We start from the raw sequence: 20,689 nt of genomic DNA, 5'->3' as shown, positions 1-20,689 counted from the left end.
CCCAACCCCCTCCCTCTGTGTTCATCTCTGAGCTGCATGTTAAACTATAAGGTGAAAGGCTTGCTCTGTGGATAACAGGATGCATGTGAGTGTACATGCAAACAACAGTTCTACCCCCCTACCCACTCCTATCCCCTCACCCCCACTCCCCCACCCCCAGCATGCAGCTCCCTTGGTGTTTTATCACCGTATTCCCATGATTTTTTTTTCAGCTCTATTTCTGATATGCATCTATCTGTGAGGACTAGAAAGACAGGAGGTAACTTCACTGCATTGTACAGCTTTTGCTTAGAAACCTAATTTGAGTTGGCTGTGGTGGCGCAGGCCTTTCATCCCAGCACTCGAGAGGCAGAGGCAGGTGGATCTCTGAGTTCGAGGCCAGCCTGGTCTACAAAGCAAGTCCAGGACAGCCAGGGCTACACAGAGAAACCTTGTCTCGAAAAACCAAAAAAAAAAAAAGACAGACAGAAAGAAACCTAATTCACGTGATACCAGAAATGTAGAGAAACTCAGGAAGAGCGCTTGCTGGAGGCACGTGGACCAATCCTCCATAATACTTATGAGAGCCCTCTAAAGAGAAGCTGCAGCTCCTGGTTCACAGCCCTCACAACAGTCATCTGGCTTCTCTCTCTTGTTCACCTTTGCACCCTCCTCAGATGTGAGAAATGTAAGGAATGTGTTAGTTCGTCCTCCAGCTCTGCTTGCCTGGGGTTATAAGATAACACCTTCGTCTGTACACACTGCACATCCAAGTTGAAAGGGTAGCGGGAGGAAAGCCATGCTGTAGGCAGATTTATCACCTCTGGACAAAAATAGGCAACTGTTTCCAAGATTGGTTTCATATTACTGAAGAGACCAGGGGAGCTAGATGCTTTTAAATATGCCTATCGGCTGAAGGAAGAAAAGAAACAAGTGTTTGGATTATACTTTTTAATAAGTGTAATTACTTTGCAAGTACAGCAGTGGAGGAAGAGTGCCTTTGGCTTTTCCTGCGGCTTTGTTTTATTACCCGTGCTAGGCCTGGCATGCAGGGTTTGTACACATTAGGCAAGTGCTCTTACTGAGCCCCCTCCCACCTCATCCCCCACCAGCCACACTCTGTGGCTTTCAGAGCCACTGATAGAAGAGTCACTTCCTGTGTTTGAGGAGCTCAATCTAATTCTATGAAATTTAACAGCACCCTTAGTGATGGTAAGAAGCCATGGTGTGAGCTATGTGTTTGTAGACCAACTCCTCTTGAATCTTGTAGAACAAATGACAGGTAAGTAGACTATTTGCCATATGCTCACTTGATTATTTTACCTTGGTTAGTGGCCACTTATAAGCTCTCAATGGAGCATTTGCAGTTTCCCTTGAGGCTATCTATATTTCAAAAAATAGTTTTTTTAAAATATGGTATTTAAAAATTTTTAAAGATTTATTATTTATTATTTATACAATATTCTGCCCACATGCTGGAATAGGACACTAGATCTCATTATAGATGGTTGTGAGCCACCATGTGGTTGCTGGTAATTGAACTCAGGACCTTTGGAAGAACAAACAATGCTCTTAACCTTTCAGCCATCTCTCCAGCCCCCTTAAAATTTTTTTAAAATTTTAAATTTGTTCATTTTACATTCCGATTGTAGCCCCTTCCCTTGTTGCCTCCCAATCCCACACTCCCTCCCTCATACCCTCTCCCTCCGTCCCTCCCCTAGTCCTCAGAAAGGGGAGCCCTCCTCCTTCCCTAGCATCTGGCCTTAGCCTATCACATATCCTCTTTCTCTGTGTCCTGGCAAGGCTGCCCTGCCAGGGGGAAGTGATCAACATGTGGGGGCCAGAGTCCATGGCAGAAGTAGTCCCTACTCCCCATATTAGGGGACCCACAAGGAGACTGTGCTGCCTATGTACTACATCTGAGCAGAGGGTCTAGGTCCTCACCATGCATAGTCCTTGGTTGGTGCATCAGTCTCTGCAGCAGCCCCCTGCTCCACTCGGACTTGTTGCCTCCATTGGTCTCCTTGTGGAGCTCCTGACCCCTTGAGGTCCCTCTATTCCCCAACTCTTCCCCAAGATTCCCCATGCTCCACCCCCCGGAGTTTGGCTATGAGTCTCAGCATCTGCTTAGATCCCCTGCCGGGTGGAGTCTTTCAGACGACCTCTATGGTAGGCTCCCATCCTGTTCCGTTCCTTCAACTGCTTCAGTGCCTATTCTATTTGTCCTTTGGAATGAGAATTGAGCGTTCTCCCTAGGGTCCTCCTTGATATTTAGTTTCTTTAGGTCTATGTATTATAGTGTATTATTTGGTACTTTTAACGGTAGTCCAATAATTCATCTCAGTTTACCCTAGTCATCTACTGTCCTTCACCCCTCTGCAGCTACTGAAGAGTCAGGGGTTGGTCATAGGGAGAATCAGATGACAGATGATTGCCCCATTCAAATCCATCACCAACAGAAGGGAAACAGAGTCCCTGAAGCAGGAACCATGGAACCCAAAGAGCATCACTCACACTCATGAGGACAAGTGCTAACCTTAGTATTATTTAGTGAAACCTCCATTTTTACAGAGGGTACCCAAAGCTCTACAAGTAACCAATACCCAGCCCTGGTCTCCCTAAATAAAGCCTTAGGGACGATGTTTTATATTAGTCTAGTTTTTAGATTCTAGTCCTGCTACTTAAAAACAGACTCAAATATCGTAAGTAAAATCTAAGTCCAATGGACCAGAAGATACCACGAGACAGATGCCAGTCCTCTGTCCCATCCTTGGGGCTCAGTGAGGAGTGATAAAAATGAGCACTCAGGCAAGACTTTAAAAAACAATGACAGTGTTATATGTGTGTTTCATTTGGTCGTATTTCTCTGGCTAATCTTCGAAGGGCACCTAGAAGCCATTTATATAACCTACATATGGGTTTATGGAGGGAACTCGGTGGTGCAGCATGGTTTTGAGCCCACATGAGGCCCTGGGCACCCTAAAACATAACAACAGAGGCATTCACAAACATGAGAAGCAAACCAAGTCACGCGCCCTAAGATGGGATGTTAGCTCACTCCGAGGAAGCATGGCGGTGCCAATACATGTTTGCAGACTCTTGGACATCATCTCAGAGGTAAGGGATCTGAGAGACAGAAATAACAACAGTGGTTTCTGTGCCCTTGTTAACAGAACCTGCCTTCTACTTTGGGGACATCCAGTACTCCGTGGATGAGAGTGCTGGCTACGTGGAGGTGCAGGTGTGGAGGACAGGTACCGACCTCTCTAGGCCTTCTAGTGTCACTGTGAGGTCCCGGAAAACCGAACCCCCCTCTGCCGATGGTGAGTAGTCTCTCACATCAACCTTTTGTGGTGTTGTACAGTTTCCAGCTACTGAACGTTTCACCTGAATGCAACATTCTTGATGGATTTTTTTTTTCCTGGAAGTATTACTATAGAGTATGTAAATTTAGACTTTGCCATTGTAAGGGAAGAGATTTCAGGACCAGACACACCAAAGTCCAGGTTGTAACACGGGATTCAAAGACTAAATTGTGATGCCCACATTTGCATGGCTTGGTCCTCTACTCAGCAAATCTAATATAGTCGACTGTTCTGACATGTGCAGGTGAGTGGTCATGCCTACCACCCTCACAAAATCTGATGGCATTTAAGTCTTCTCCACTTGGCTACATCCTAATTTTAACCAGGTGTCCCTGTAAATACTTCCAGTTCAGCAGGCTTCCCTTTACACATTGTTATATAAATTGTCTTAACTGGAAGACTGCTCCTTTCTTATTCTGGCCTCTAAAACACTGTTGAGAAACTTAAGGGCAAACATGGGGCTGAAATGAAATACAGCGTGTCTCATATACACCCATTTATCCTGTGTGACTATTGTGTGACACAAGCAAGTACATACATATATCATACATGCTACTTGTCATCACACAGAGCAGGCAGGAGTTGATCCATTTTAAAAGTCATCTATAGGTTCCTAACATTTTTTAATACAATGAATCACCACCATGCCTTACAGGTGTCTATTAATATTTGTTTAGCCAAATTTTTTCTTCCCCCCCCCCTTTATTTCTTTCATTTTTATCTTTTAAATTTTATACAGACTCTTACCCTGTAGCCCTGGCTGGCTTAAAGCTTACTATATAGACTAGGTTAATCTTGAACTTGTTACATGGACCAGGCTGGCCTTGAACTCACAAAGATCTGCTTGTCTTTGTCTCTTGGGTGCTGGGATTACAGGCATATGCCACCAAGCCCAGCCCCCAATATTTGTGGGAGTTATTCTTCTTTTTAGACAAGCCCCTTCTATGTAGCTCTGGCTGTCCTGGAACTTGCTATATAGACAAGGCTGGTTTCAAACTCATGGAGATCCGCCTGCCTCTGTCTCCCAAGTGCTGGAATTAAAGGTGTGTGCCACTCCATCAGGCAAATTATTCATTCTTAAGAATGAAATTCAAATCAGAGTTGAAGGTGGGCATGAAGGAAAAATAAGAACAGAGAACAAGGAAACCTTTTTTCATGCATTTGATTTTTGATTGGGGTTTTGGATGCTGAAGACTGAATTCAGGGCTTTGCACATGCCCAGAACACACTCTTTCGCAGAGTCAGACCTCCAACTGTAAGAAATAGAGATTTTTGTCTTAATGAATCAAAGATAGATATACTCACAGCTGCATATTAGAAGATAAAATACATACAAATGAGGACTAAAATTGCAAGACTATTAAGAACAACAACAACAAAAAACCCCAAACCATCTAGAATAACCATCCCCTACTCTCAAGTCTTCTTGGATACGGGGCAGGGGGCCCTAAAGATTCAAAGACAATTGTATTTTTAACTACTTTACATATATTCAGAAAGGTCAACACTACATGTGTACTACATGGTCTGAAAATTACTAAATCAAATATCAAATGTGACTTGGGAATAGAGATTTGCTTTCACTGTCTGGAGTGAGTATGGGGCCAGAGGAACCTAGCACTGAAATGAGTTGAGTTCTAACCAACAGGCCACCGTATGCCTCAGTAAAATAGTCCCTCTGGAAACAGAAATAAGATAGATATTTAATTGATGTAAACAAAATGTACCTATTTTATATGTATTTTTACCATGTATTTGATTGATATGCTGATTACTTTAGAACTGATTATTAAAGGACTTTAATAAAGATGGGAGAGAGATAGCACAGAATACTAGATTACGTGACTAAAATCCAGCCACTGAGTATAATAAGGTTTAGAGCTCCATCTTAGATCCAGCCTGTCAGTCACCATGTAGACACCAATCTCTCCCATCTTGATCATTAGATGTATTTCTTTATAGGAGTTTGTGTTCTCTGCTTCCAAAACATTAACTATACATTCATTAACTATACATTACGTAATTTGTGTCTTTTTTTAAAAAATGTAGTCCCCATGTAAATAATACATTCATTACGGTTTTAGCTGGAACAGATTATGTGGGAATCAGTCGCAATTTGGATTTTGCACCCGGCGTCAACATGCAGACTGTTCGCATTGTCATTCTGGATGACTTGGGCAGCCCAGTGCTGGAAGGAGTTGAGAAGTTTGAATTGGTACTTCGGATGCCTATGAACGCTGCCCTCGGCGAGCCCAGCAAGGCCACAGTGTCCATAAATGACTCTGCCTCAGACTGTGAGTGACTTTGAGTTTCACAGTGATAAGAATGAATGTTTATAAGTGGCATGGAGGAGGGGAAGCTGTATAGACCTGTGTGCATTTGCGAGGGTTGACATTGTAAAGGGCTGCAGACCAGATGGCTTGGACAACAGCAGCCCACCAGTAGCCTCCGCACTGTTAGTGAGAAGCCTAAGTGAGAGTCAGCGTGGTTCGCTCCTTCTGATGTCACAAGGGAAAGATGACACAGGCCTTTCTCATGACTTGTAAGTGGCCATCTTGTCCCTGAGCCTCTTCACTCATCTCCCTCTTCAGACTCTGCATGACCAGTTCTCCCCTTGACGTACTGGGCTGGAGTCCATCCTAAAAACCTTTTAACTTGATTACCTGCCTTCTATCAAGGTATCCAGGCTATGCTTCCAACTCATAAGGTGCTGGCATGGGAGACACCATTCAACCTATACAAATATCCCACTTTTTTTTTCCTACTTCTTATCATTTTGATAGAACCAAACACTCTATAAAGAAAATCACCAGTCTTCTTCTATCTTCAAGAACAGTGTGGTATTACCATTGGTGACTTGAATGGTTCAAAAATTTCTTCATCACATGCATGGAGCTCTGTGGTACTTCATGAACCTTTGAATATCCATGGACTTTTCTAGCTCTTAACACAAAGCTGTTTCTGTCACCCACTCATGCCTCATATTTCTCTAATCATACGTCAAATACATTGTTGTTGCATGACACTACTCCTAAGGAGACCAAAGTAAGGATACTACCAGAGTCCAACTGGTTGAACCTATAAGTTCTATTAGATTTCCTTACAGGAGCGGAAATGACTCAAAGAGAACTGCATCACCAAAGCCCACCCTAGCATGGGTGACACTCACAACCTAGACCACACTGCACAACCTTCAGGCAGGTCAACAGCTTGGAGAGTGTCTCTTCTAGGTTGTGAGGCTAGTCTCTGCTTTTTCCAGCTCAGCTTGTCTGAGTGTCTTTCACTCGCTCTATATGATTGCAAAGAGGGTGGCTGTTAGTGAATCTAGTCAGTTTTAGGGAATTCCTGGAGCCTTTGAGCTGTTTACATAAGAAACTTCCCTGTAGGATGCAGTGTTTCACCTCTACTCAGAGCATCCTGTTGTTTCATCTCCTTTTTAACACCCATTATCTTAAGTAAGCTTTCCCTCCAGGGTGGAGGTTTGGCTTGGAGAAAATTGCCACACAACATTTATTTGTAGCAGGCCTCTCTAGATATCATCACTCACAGAGACCTGGGCACTTTCCTACCTTGATGGTTCCGATGGTACGTGGAAGAAAAGAACCTGTTATCAATGAAACTTGTGCATGACTGACCTAGCAGAGGTGTCACCTAAAAGTAACACATGCGCACAGTCACCAGCTTTCGCTACCATTCCTGCATAAAATGCACTTATAATTACGTGTACATTTTTTTTTTTTTTTTGAGACACAGTTTCTCTATGTAGCCTTGGATGTCCTGGACTTGGACTTGCTTTGTAGACCAGGCTGGCCTCAAACTCACAGAAATTCACCTGCCTCTGCCTCCAAAGTGCTGGGATTACAGGCGTGCGCCACCAGGCCTGGCTGGTTTTATCTATATCTTAGGCTTCTCTACACATGCTTATTCCACAGAAGATGCTGCTGAAAATTACAGTGGCAAAAAAATTTTAAAAAAAATTTACAGTGATTTCTCAAGGTCAGAATGTTGGCAAGTAACTGAGACTGAGGTAGTATTCTTCATTTATTGTCATAGTCCCTACATTAAACTGTATCTTCTGAAATGTCATTTTTTAGTAAAGGATATTTCTGCTCATTTGACCCATTGGGTTCATTTTTTTTCACAGTGCCTAAAATGCAGTTCAAAGAAAGAGTGTACACTTGCAGTGAAAATGATGGACGTGTAGTCGCAATGATCTACAGGAGCGGCGACGTCCAGCACAGGTCTTCTGTGAGATGCTACACAAGGCAGGGGTCTGCACAGGTGATGATGGACTTTGAAGAACGCCCAAATACCGATGCCTCCCTTGTTACATTCCTCCCTGGTACGTGGGGGCTTGAAAATGGTTTAAATATTTTCTTATATCTGTTTCTTTTGTGTGCATGCCATAGCTGACACATGGAGTCAGAAGGCAAGCTTTAGGAGTTGGGGCTTTTCTCCCTCCCGCCACGTGGATCTGGAGGATTGAACTCAGGTCAAGCTTATGGAGACAGTGCCGTTAAGGCCCTTGAAATTTCTGGATGTAATTTAAGGACACCAAATGTCGACTGAGAAATATGTAACTGGGAAAATACAGTAAAATCAAGTTTCCCAGTTTCCCAACAAGCTTACAACATGAGTTCACGTACACTATATGACAAGGCATATGCATTGGAATGGGTTAGGTAGACAGCCTTGGGCCTCTGCACTAACCTTTTGATTTCTAATGATGTATTTTATTGTTAATTCAGAACTCAGAGGACAAGAACTTATCAAATGTGCAAATTCCACAAGGCTAGAAATTAAAGTGAATGTTGAAATGTTATTAGGCAAAATGTACCTCACACTTTCAATGTGTATCAGCGCCTTCGGATCTTTCACTACTTTGTCCTAATGGTTTAATTTTGTGGAATGTGTTCTAATGAAAAGATGCATAGTTATGTGGAAAGTTTTGCTCATTTTGGTGGACTGTTGAGAACAATATAAGTGGTCAACACTCAGGACTGTGTCTTAACACGTCAGCATCCATCTGCTAGTATATCAAATAGCCACTAATATGTTTTAAAGAATTTTTAATAAGATTGGAGAAAGTTGGCGCAATAATATTGGTCCCAGTTATTAGAGGCAAGAATCTAATTGTTCTGGTTCAATGATCTGTTCAATAAGCCAAAAGTTAGTAACATGAAAAACTGGTGAAATCAGATTAAAAAGGGCCAACCCGCAGTGGCCTCGCTTCCTCTCCCTCCATATTTCTGGGAACTTGTGCACAAAACTGGCATTTCCTTTGTCCTTTGCTTTCTAAGACGAATGCTCAGCTGTAAAGAGAGGAACTACAGAGACCCTTATGAAAATATTGGTCTGTGTTCAAACAGTCACATATTCAGCAAATATTTACTCAAGTCTTATTGTGGGCAGTAGTGGCAGAGCAGTGGGAAAGCAACACCCTCCCTCTTCTGCTTTGCTACACATGTTGGCGTAACCTCCTGGACTGTGTCACTGTCCTTTGCTCCAGGTGAGACAGAGAAGCCCTGTGCCCTTGAGCTGATGGACGATGACCTGTTTGAGGACGTGGAGGAGCTGCGCCTGGTGCTCGGCACACCTCAGAGCAGCTCGACCTTTGGGGCTGCCGTCGGCGAACAGAATGAGACTCTGATAAAAATCCAGGACGGTGCTGACAGTAAGAAGCCACTGATTTCCCAACAGTGACGCCAGGATCCCCAAAGCCCCAGGTGGCTCAGGAGAGGATGCCCTCTTTCTCTGTAGGACCCGCAAACAATAGAGACATAAGCGGGAAACAGGACAGGTTCCTAAAACATAGATCTCCAAATTCAGGGGCTGATGAGATGCTCGGTTAGATGAGCACTTGCTAACAAGACTTCAGGTCCCCAGCAGCCACATGAAAGCTGGGCAGGGGGGCTGGAGAGATGGCTCAGAGGTTAGGAGCACTGGCTGCTCTTCCGAAGGTCCTGAGTTCAGTTCCCAGCACGCACATGGTGGCTTACAACCACCTGTAATGAGATCTGGTACCTTCTTGTGGTGGGCAGGCACATGTGTGGGCAGAATACTGTATAAATAATAAATAAATCTTTAAAAAAAAAAAAAAAAGCTGGGCAGGTGGGGAAAGTGATGGAAGAAGACACCCAGCATCAACTCCAGGCCCCAGCATGCACATACTGCACACATAAGAAAAATTGATAAAGTGGAGATCCTTGGATATGAGTCGTATGGTCAAGTACTTGCCTAGCATGTGCAAGACCCTGAGTCCAGTCCCGGCACTGACGAAGCTGCGTGGGGAGGCTATGCACAGCAAAGCACACGCTTTTATACCTGTCCATACATATGCCTTTATGTCTACGCAGTCCTGAGCCAGCGCCTCCCCCTCCACGCCCCTCCTCAGTGGCTGGTTCTTGTAAGATCTATGGGACAAAGAGATAGCTCACTGGACATGCCTTCTGTGGACTCACTCTTTCCCAGAAAGGGTCTCCTGCACTCACACTAATAATGAAGCAACAGACAAAAGCCAAGAGGGTAGCTGGGTGTGGTGCCGCAAGCCTTTAATCCCAGCACTCGGGAGGCAGAGGCAGACGGATCACTGTGAGTTCAAGGCCAGCCTGGTCTACAAAGCAAGTCTGGAACAGCCAAGGCTAACACAGAGAGACCCTGTCTCGGAAAAAAAAAAAGTGTAACAATAATAAAAGTCCCCAATGGGGAAGGAAACGGAAATAGAAAAAAATGTCCACTCCATCAGGTTTTACCAGTAACTTTAATATCTCTCTGTTTCCCCCCACTCTTAGAAGCTGTAATCAAATTTGGAGAAACCAAATTTAGTGTCACTGAACCCAGTGAACCAGGAGAGTCGGTGGTTGTCAAAATTCCAGTGATCCGCCAAGGAGACACTTCAAAGATTTCCATCGTGCGAGTTCACACCAAGGATGGCTCGGCCACCTCGGGAGAGGATTATCATCCTGTGTCAGAAGGTATGGGTCTGTCTCCCAGGGCCTGCCACCAGCTAGGTTACTGTGGGAGCACTGTTGGAGCTGAACGGAATGCGCTCTTTTAAATTACCTCTGCGGCATAACAAGCAAACTCTTTAGAATTTTCTCTTAGGGAATATTTGAGAGTCCCTGTTGTGTTTTGAGCTTACTGGCCATCCGTCCATGAGTTTTACTTCCATCCACTGGTCAGGCATTATGGCATGCATGCATGCATGCATACATACATACATACACACACACACACACACAGCATAGCCATGCTGAACAGCGTCAGCCAAGCGCTGAGGCTAGAAGACGTCATGCTAACAGGGAGCAGTGAAAAGGTAATAAGATGCCAGCTGCTGTTTCTTCCATGTGCAAGTTTGGGGACCATTCTGCCATTAACTTTTATGAGCTAGTAAAGCAAACAGACGCTCCTTCCCCCCCCCCCCCCCCTTCTCTCTCTGTCTCTCTGCATTATTTGCTGAGCATAAGCATAAACGCCAAGTCTGCTCGTCAGGAACTAACTGTTCCTGCTTTTCTACTGCTTATGTTCAGTGGCCATTAGCTCTTGTCAATCACTCACGAGGTGTTAAAAGTGGCTGATGGCAGTTATCGAATCAGTAAAAAAAATCAATAGTAACAGAAACCTACCGGCTTCTATAAAGGAATTTAATTTCCTTTGAATAAACAGTCAGTGCTATTCCCAGACTTTGAAGTACATCATATGTAATTCAAAAGCAGTGAAAATAAAACCAATTTGCTACCAAAGTACAAAATCTGAAGTCAGTTTTTTCTGTGATGAACAGATTTTATATGAAAGGAAAACTTTCTAAGTATCTGCTGTATAACCTTTTAGCAGAAATTGTTTATCTTAGAAATAAAATTATTCTTTTAGGGAGCAGAGCAAAATTTTAAATATGTAGTGAGCTAACAAATGAAGTCAAATAAAGTTAAACAATGCAAAATCCGCATAGGTGTCAAGTAGCCCCTACGCATCAGTTTACTGTTTATAATAAAATTTGAGAGATTTTTTTCATATAACATGTTTTAATTTTTCACTTTATAATCTAAATTGAGGTCGTACCTAACCAAATAGGAAAAACTGTACCATAAAAGTTGAACTCTTGTTCTACGGAGTGAAATGACAGAGTAAGGCAAATGTTACAGAAACGTAAATCTCATCTGGAAAATGCACATCAGCAAACAATTGAGATGTTTACAGTGAATTTTCTTTAAGCTTCTCAGACATGGTTTGTATAACTCTGGGCTTTGTAAAAACTTGAATACTTTCAATGTGACGTCTAGTGATGGAGTAGGTGAACCTGGGGAAAATGAGGAGGCAGGAGGAATGTTGGCCAACCAGAAAGTCCACTGTGGAGAAAAGCCCCCAGGAGCCTTATGCTGACAGCTACTGAGCAAGAAGGCACAACACAACTCAAGTATCTGTGTTTTCCTGTGACATTTCACAATATTTCTAGCATAAGAAAGTAACTTTTAAAAGTCACACCACACAGACCATGCCAAATTATTTTATAGCCTTATATTGCATATACTAAATATACACAACAAAATTTGCTTTTAAAAGTTAAAAGCCAACTAGTAGGCAAGAAATAATTAGCTAGTCTCATTTTCCTATGTTTCTGTTGGGGGCTGAAAAAAAATCCAAGACCGTTTAAGTCAAAGAGTATAATAAGGCTAATAAGTGGTGGTGGGATAATTGTATCCAGAATTGGAAGGGACATTTTAATTTTAATTTTAAAATATTTTTTCTTTATAATTGGTAATAGAAACTTTCACTTTTGTTGTTGGTTTTTTGATACAGAGTTTCTCTGTATAGCCTTGGCTGTCCTTGATTCACTTTGTAGAACAGGCTGTCCTCAAACTCACAGAGATCTGCCTGCCTCTGCCTCCCAAGTGCTGGGATTAAAGGTAGAAACTTTTGAAGTACAAAAGTAGGTGGGAAATACCTCAGAGATTCAGAGTCCATCCATAAGGAATTGATAACTGCATGGCTGCAGGCACATCGGGAAATAGTACTGTCTTTGCGAGTGGAAGTGATGCTTGTTTTTTCTGGCTTCATATTTTCCCTTTGGAAGCAGTTCCTCCAAGGTAGAATAGCACCTGCAAATCGGCTTCTCCAGCTTCAGCAGTAAGGTCTGCCACTCAGACTTCAGCAAAACCCAGCAATCTTAGTTAAAAATAAGTGAGCAGCAAAATGCCCTGGTGGTTGCATTGCATTTTCATGACAGTGTAGCAGTCCTTGCTGAGCAAGGACAGGTAAAGGAGAAAATACTGCCGTTTACTTACAACATTTCAGTATCTAAGAACAGTAAAATAAGTGCTTTTGAAATATAATTTTGTAATGCACTTAAAACGATTCAAACCTAGCCCCACTGTGTGTCTTCCTAAACACCCTCTAGCACTCGGGCAGTCCTGTCCAAGGTCCTGTTTACAGCTGCTGGGCTTCATCAGTTTGGCAAATCTGTGGGCTGAAGGGGAAGTTTGTCTGTTTATAGCCTGACTTGAAACTGTTTACTGTCCTGCCACTCGGCACTTTTGCAAACTGTAGCTCAGCAAACCAATCAGTAAGTCATGACTAGAGTGTTCCTTTGCATAGGCTAGAGGAGAACCGAACAGTGGAAACTATTAGAGTGGGCACTGGGGAGACATCTCCGCAGGTAAGAGTGCTTGCTATCCAATCACAAGACCTCAGTTCAAATCCCAGCACCTGTCCAGGCCCCACACGCCTGGAACCCTCGCACTGTAGTGGGCAGAGATGGGAGGATCAACGGGGCTTGTTGGACACCAGCCTAACTCTGGGTCCAGTGAAAGACTCTGTCTTAAGGGAATAAGGTAAAGAGTGATAGAACATGGCACTTTGTGTCCTTCTCTGGCCTCCACATATGCACAGGCACACGCGCATGCACACACACACACAATATAGGACAGATAGGACAGGTAGTAGCAATAAGTTATCTGTTAGCTTTGACTCCTCCCTTTTAAGTAAGCACAAATGCACACACAGATGTACTAGACCACAGTGTAAAATATCCTTGTTATAAACCACAATCCAAGATGATCTCAGGTTCATCTGCAAAAGGTTAAACTGGTAACTTTGTATTTGTAGAAATCGAGTTTAAGGAAGGGGAAGCCCAGCACATCGTTGAAATTGAAGTCATCTTCGATGGGGTAAGAGAGATGAGGGAGGCCTTCACTGTTCACCTAAAACCGGATGAAAATATGGTAGCAGAGACACAGGTAAGTGAGACAATGTGGTTGTAAGTCCACAGCTAACCTTTTCTCAGAGCAAAAGGAAAAAAATCACAATAAGAAGGAGACTCGGGGCTGGAGAGATGGCTCAGAAGGAAAGGGCACCAGCTGCTCTTGTACAGGGTCTGGGCACAGTTCCCGGCACCAACATGGTGGCACACAGCCATCTGTAACTCCAGGTCCAGGGATCCTATGCCATTTTCTGGCCTCTGTAGGCATTGCATACACACAGTACACGTGCATACATCCAGGCAAACACTCATACACACAGTATGAAAACACATAAATCTTTTTTCAAGGTAATAATCCTGTACATGAACGGGGATATGCATGGTCCCTTTCAACCACTCAAATTAATTTTTTTCTGCTTAGAGCAGGACCTGAAATTTTATCTTTGTCTTTGTAAAATTGTGTTGGTAGAAACCCAAAGCTATAGTCCCCAGGCCCCACATCAGCCCCCTTAGCCTTCCTATGCCAGTCATTGTGACTGAACTTGGAACTGACGGCCACAACAATGAGACATTTATTCAGCACACACTGAAAGGACATCTGTGCTCACCAAACCCTTGCCTGGGCTCAAGATGCTCCCGTGTTCCTTGAAATATGCTTAGACTTTGATGCTGAGAGCTTCATGTACAAAATTTTATAGTCACAAAATGTGTTTTCTACATTATATCACCTACCAGGTTTTCTTCAAGATAGATGTAATCTCCATAGTATTAGTTTTTCACAGTGGAGATAATTTTTTAAATTACATGTCACTCATAGGAAAAAGTCAATTTTAACAATACTGTGTATGTGTACCATATTGCTTTCCTTGCTTGGTTCACTGTCAATATGAGATCAAAATGGAGGAATGTGCTGGGCGGTGGTGGCGCACGCCTTTAATCCCAGCACTTGGGAAGCAGAGGCAAGCGGATCGCTGTGAGTTCGAGGCCAGCCTGGTCTACAAAGTGAGTCTAGGACAGCCAAGGCTACCCAGAGAGACCCTGTCTCAAAAAAAACAAAACAAAACAAAAAACAAAAAAAAAGGAGGAATGTGTTTTTCTTAAGCCTTTTTACTACTTAGTAAAAATGGTAATTCTTTGACATTGTTGTCCTTTAAGAATTTTTCCACTAATATATTTATTCACTTTACATCTCCTCCCAGTCTTACCCTCACAACCCTTCTCCCATTCCCCCTTCTCCTTCTCCTCAGAGAAGGGAATGCCCCTCATGGATACCAACCAGTCCTGGCACATCAAGTCACAGCAGGACTAAGCGCATCCTCTCCCACTAAGGCCAGACAAGGCAGCCCAGCTAGGGGAAAGGGATCCAGAGAGACACAGAGACAGACTCCAGTTGTCAGAGACCCACATGATGACCAAGCAGCACATCTGCTACATATGTCTAAGGGGTCTAGGTCAAGCCTATGCATGTTTGCATGCTCTTTGTTTGGTGATTCGGTCTCTTTATTTTTTTGTATTCATGCAGAGCGGTGCATGTCATGATGCACACGTGACAGTCAGAGGACAGCTAGCAGGAGTCAGTTTTTTCCTCCCACGGTATAAGTTCTGGAGCTCAAACTAATGATGCCGGGATAACAACAAATGCCTGTACCCTCTTGGCCACCTCTCCAGCCCCGTTGTTATCTTTTCAAAGTCATAGCTCTGTATGTAGAAAGTCTTGATCAAATATGTTTTTGTGAATCTTTCACTGTTTCTTAATGGGCTAGCATGCAACATTCTTTTGGGTAAAAAAGCAGAGTCACTAAAATCACTTTCCATGTTAGAGAAGCTTTAAAAAAGTATATAGAAACAAGCTTTGGCTGATGGTGATCTAACTTACATTTCTTGGACTTTACAAAACATGATTTGAACTTAACTCTTATTTTCATTCCACAGTCACAAGCCACAATGCTACAGTATAGTGTTTCTGACCCATGATGTTCACTATGTTAGGAAGATTGACCATGCTTTTGATTTATAATATTTTCTTTTCTTTTTTATATTTTATTTATTTATATTACATCTCAATTGTTATCCCATCCCTTGTATCCACCCATTTCTCCCTCACTTCCATTTTCCCCTTACTCCCCTCCCCTATGACTATGACTGAGGGGGACTTCCTCCCCCTGCATATGCTCATAGGGTATCAAGTCTCTTCTTGGTAGCCTGCTATCCTTCCTCTGAGTGCCACCAGGCCTCCCCATCCAGGGGACGTGGTCAAATATGGGGCACTAGAGTTCATGTGAAAGTCAGACCCACTCTCCACTCAACTGTGGAGAATGTCCTATCCATCGGCTAGGTCTAAGTGTCCTTCAGTAGAAGAATGGATAAAGAAACTGTGGTACATTTACACTATGGAATACTACTCGGCTATTAAAAACAAGGAATTCCCGAAATTTGTGGACAAATGGATTGAACTAGAAATGATCATAATGAGTGAGTTAACTCAGAAGCAGAAAGACTCAAATGGTATATACTCACTTATATCTGGACACTAGCCCAAGGGGCATGTCTCATGAAAGTCTTCACTTACCAGGAAAGTGGGACAGAGGGGAGGACATCTTATTTGATTTATAATATTTTCAATGGGGATGTGCCATTGCATATAGCACTATTGAAAATGTGCAGACAATGCGTGGGAACAGTCCTATCAGTTATCAGAGATAGGAAAGCTGTTCAAGAGTCAGGCACATGGACAGCAGAGATTTCCTCCCTGACTAGACAATGTCCAGAGCTGTTTCTGCCTAGTTTTCATCTTCTCTCTCTTCTGTGCCTCAGGCAGGCCCTCCTGGCCTTTGTCACCTGAAGCTTGGTTTCTCTCAGGCCTCTCTGCATCACCACAGCCCACACATTGAAAGCCTTATTTCTCACAAGGTGTCTGTCAGCTTATTCCTCCCACTGTCAACTAATGGATTTTATTTTCCAGTAGCTTCAACTCCACAAATCCACTGTCATCGCAACTGAAGAGAAAACCGTAGAACCCAAGTATTTCATGGGCTAGTGGTGAGCTTTTAGATGAGCTCCCCAAGTCCACACCCTGTAACCACCAGAGATGACCAAGGTGCCAGGGTCACATGAAATAAGCCATGTGTGGCCTGTCGCTCTGCGTAGGGTCTTGACAGTTCCATTATGGTGATTCCAGGGATTTTCCAATCATTTTACTGAATGAGAGAAACTCCGAGAACCTTACATTTGACAAATCAATTATTTGTCCCCTTTTTTTTTCTAGGCAACCAAGGCCATTGTATATATAGAAGAAGTCAACAGCATGGCAGATGTCACTTTTCCTTCTGTCCCTCACATTGTGTCCTTGCTGATATATGATGACACTTCCAAAGCCAGGGAGGACACTGGACCTGTGTCTGGCTACCCTGTTGTCTGCATTACGGTGAGGAGGAAATAGATCAAATTGGGGGAAATTAGAAGACAATTAATTTTTTAAAGAGTCGTTTATTTTTATTTCATATGTATGAGTGTTTGCCTGCAGGTTTGTATGTGCATTATATGTGTTCCTGGTACAGAAGACTACAAGAGGGCAACAGATTCCCTAGAGCCAGAGTTACACATGGTTGTGAGCTCCCATGTGGGTGCTGGGAACCAAACCCAGGTCCTCTGCAGGAACAACAAGTACTCTTAACCCTGAGCCATCCCTTTTGCCCCATAACTATTTAAAATAATCATAGAGTTTATAATATTGTCTTGGGAAATCTAAGGTTTAAGCTCTGAGCTGTGAAAAACAGACAATAACAATAATTAAATGAAGTTTCCCTTCTCTTCCGGAAAAACAAACAAAAACCCTATTAACTGAGTACAAAGTGTGTGGTTTAAGAATCTGTCACCATCAGGCAAATCAATAAAGCATGAACTCTGCACAGAGAAATTAAAGAATAAGACAGGTAAAAAAAAAAAATGGGGATCCAAAGCTCTAATATGAGGCAGAATGCAATAGTTAAAGCTAAAGCTCCTGTGCAAAGGATCGGGTAGAATATTGACAGTTTAAGATTCCAATAAGAGAAGATCATTCTGGAAGGGTGTGGCTATGGAAATAGAGTGGAAGGAATTCATTACAGGTTTTGCTTGCCTTCTCATAGCTGAATTTTAAGTCTCATGGATAGAAACTATGACCTATATTTTTATGTCACAGCGGCCCTAAGGAAACATCCCACATATAGCAGGAACACAATTAGTGCTCATTGGATTAATGAGTCATGAGTAACTTGGCGTTCAGTTATATAGGGTTCTACATGTCACTTAATGCAAGGTAGAATTCATCTGTTGGCTAGCAGGGCGTGTTCATCTGCGGAGGAGCTGCATGAGTAGAGGGCCATGTTGGAGTGCTAGTGGGGCTATAGTGTGTACCTGGAAGTGGAACGAATGGACATGAATTAGATGGCAATCGTAGAGAAGGGGCTAACTTAAGGAGTGTTACAAAGCGGAGCGGTCAAGGTCACCTACCACACTGGCTGTGAAGGAGGAAAGAGAAGCATTCGGATGTCAGTGGGTGTCTGAGTGGCACTCCTGCTGACCCTGATGGTGTGACCAGGTAGATTTCAATAGCTTCTGTGGAACAGAGGGAGGGGGACAGAAGCATGAATAAGAATAAGCAATAAGGGCTAAGAATAAGCAACCACATGGTGGCTCACAACCATCTATAATGTGATCTGATGCCCTCTTCTGGCCTGTAGGTGTACATGCAGGCAGAATACTGTATACATAATAAATAAATAAATAAATAAATAAATAAATAAATAAATAAATCTTGAAGAAGAACAAGAAGAAGAAGAACAAGAAGAAGAAGAAGAAGAAGAAGAACAAGAAGAAGAACAAGAAGAACTCCAGGGGTCCAGTATGTGGCGATGTCCAATGAGCTATTTGAAGTTTAAAGGACAGGAAAGCTATCACAGCTGGGAATAAGAATTCCGGAGTTGCATGAACAACACGTAGCACTGTGGGGCACAGAAAACAGGGGAAGCGTTGGAACTGAAGGAGCTCAGGAAGAGTCAAGTTCGCATTACTCTCTACTGTGGTCCTAACGCAGATCTGTTTTGTTTGATTTCCCCCCATAGGCCTGCAACCCCAAATATCCAGATTATGACAGAACAGGCTCTATTTGTGCCAGTGAGAACATCAATGACACTTTGACCAGATACAGATGGCTGATTAGCGCTCCCGCTGGCCCGGATGGTGTAACCAGCCCCATGAGAGAGGTAGACTTCGACACCTTTTTCACATCATCCAAAATGATCACATTAGACTCCATATACTTTCAGCCAGGCTCCCGGGTCCAGTGTGCTGCTCGTGCAGTGAACACCAATGGGAAGGAAGGCCTGGAACTCACGAGCCCCATCGTCACCATTGGCAGAGAGGAAGGTGAGAGGCTGTTTTCCCACGGGGTCACGGAAACACTGCAGCATTGCAAGTGCCTTGTTTCAGTGCGTAAATTCCTCCCAAGGCCCGTGTATGCCATAGCAGTGCTTAAAGATGAACATCCATTTTCACAACAGTCCTCCTTAGAAAACAGTTTTCTGCACATTTCATGAGCACCCATGGTGTGCCAAGTCCAGAGCCTTGCGCTCACACTGATGATGAAGGAGGGCTGCCATTCTCCAGGAGCCCATAGGAGAATTGGAGGCACAGGGATCTATCTGAGTCTGGTCCTCAATAGAGGAGCCGCGGAGATGAATGTGGAAAGCATGAGATGTAGCTCTAAGGAGCATGGCAAGCCAACATGTGGGGGAGCTTGCAAGAGAAAAAAGAGGAAGAGTTAGGTCTAGACAAGGAGGGGTGCTTACCAGGTAAAGAGCCCAGCTAGCTGTTGCCTGTCGGGAATCTGCTAGGGACACAAAGGGGGTGACAGTGAAGGTGGGGAGCCGTGTGCATACAGTCTCGACTCACATCAAAATGGAGGTTGTGTTTGAAGCTGGAGCCAAGCAACATGTGTCAGTCTTGCAGAGGACCCACATGCTGTCCCAAGCAGCCATTTCAGGTGGCTTAGAACTGCCTGTAGCTCCCACTACAGGGGATCTGATGCCTCTGGCCTCCACAGCACGCACACACACACACACACACACACACACACACACACACACACACACACGTGCTTAAAATCCTTTTTCTGAGAATAAAGTGTATTTAGGACTTGAACTTCTAATGCATTAAAGTGCTAGGATCGGTGCCCAGCACTGTTAAAACACACGCTAACTTTCAGTTTTATTCACCAATAAGTAATACTTATTATAGCTACCGTATCGGGTACATTTTGCGATTAATCATATTATTCTAGGATAACAGTCAGGTTCACTTCACTTAACTATATGCTCTTTTTATGCTGTATTTCAACCATGCGCATTTTGTCTAGTCACACTATAATTTTTGTCAATATGTCCCTGACCTAAATGAGCATCATATATTAAGTCAGTCTGGCCAAGAACTGTTTCCTCTCAAACCTGTTGAGAGGATCCTGCCCTGCATGCTGTGGTCGCCTCTCACCCACAGGCTTCTGTTTCCTTATGACAGGAGCTCTCATCCAGGTCTTAGATCACAGGGAATATTAAAATATAGGAAAATAATAGCACCTATATTAAGATATTCTTCACATGCTGTCTGTTATCTTCTTTTAGCATAAATGTGCTCATTTTCTTCAAGGTCTCTGTCAGCCCCGTGTGCCTGGGGTAGTGGGGGCGGAGCCATTCTCAGCTAAGTTGCGCTATACTGGTTCCGAGGACCCAGACTTTCCAAACCTCATCAAGCTCACCGTCACGATGCCACACATAGACGGTAGGTACCCTGGGGTAAAGCAAGACCTTAGGAGCATCTTGGGTAGTTGTAACCTGGTTTGTTTCGCTTCCTTAATCTTCGGTTTGTTAGTTGACTTTCAACTCTGCTTCTTTCAATTCTTTCTACCCAGCCTTGAAAGTCTGTCAACTTAATCCCAGCACTCAGGGAGGCAGAGGCAGGTGGAACTCTGTGAGTTCGAGGCCAGCCTGGGCTACAAAGTAAGTCCAGGGTAGCCAAGGCTACACAGAGAAACCCTGTCTCCAAAACAAAACAAAAACAAACAGCCAACAACAACAAAAATAAAAACAAAAACAAAAAAAAAACCAACAAAAACAAA

The 20,689-nt window shown here is 43.4% G+C and overlaps 1 protein-coding gene across 1 annotated transcript in view; it reads left to right on the top strand.

Moving 5' to 3' along the window:
* Frem2 (FRAS1 related extracellular matrix 2) overlaps positions 1–20,689 on the top strand; it is a 135,295-nt gene that overhangs the window by 92,206 nt on the left and 22,400 nt on the right. The window contains exons 7-15 of the mRNA XM_051157132.1: positions 3,153–3,302; positions 5,429–5,638; positions 7,489–7,686; positions 8,854–9,018; positions 10,136–10,318; positions 13,446–13,576; positions 16,805–16,963; positions 18,642–18,945; positions 20,221–20,352. Coding sequence (XP_051013089.1) covers positions 3,153–3,302; positions 5,429–5,638; positions 7,489–7,686; positions 8,854–9,018; positions 10,136–10,318; positions 13,446–13,576; positions 16,805–16,963; positions 18,642–18,945; positions 20,221–20,352 — 1,632 coding nt within the window. The remainder of the gene's footprint in view (positions 1–3,152; positions 3,303–5,428; positions 5,639–7,488; positions 7,687–8,853; positions 9,019–10,135; positions 10,319–13,445; positions 13,577–16,804; positions 16,964–18,641; positions 18,946–20,220; positions 20,353–20,689) is intronic.

This window comes from Acomys russatus, chromosome 15, assembly GCF_903995435.1.
Source record: "Acomys russatus chromosome 15, mAcoRus1.1, whole genome shotgun sequence".
Taxonomy (NCBI): Eukaryota; Metazoa; Chordata; class Mammalia; order Rodentia; family Muridae; genus Acomys; species Acomys russatus.
This window is presented reverse-complemented; position numbering and strand designations above follow the sequence as displayed.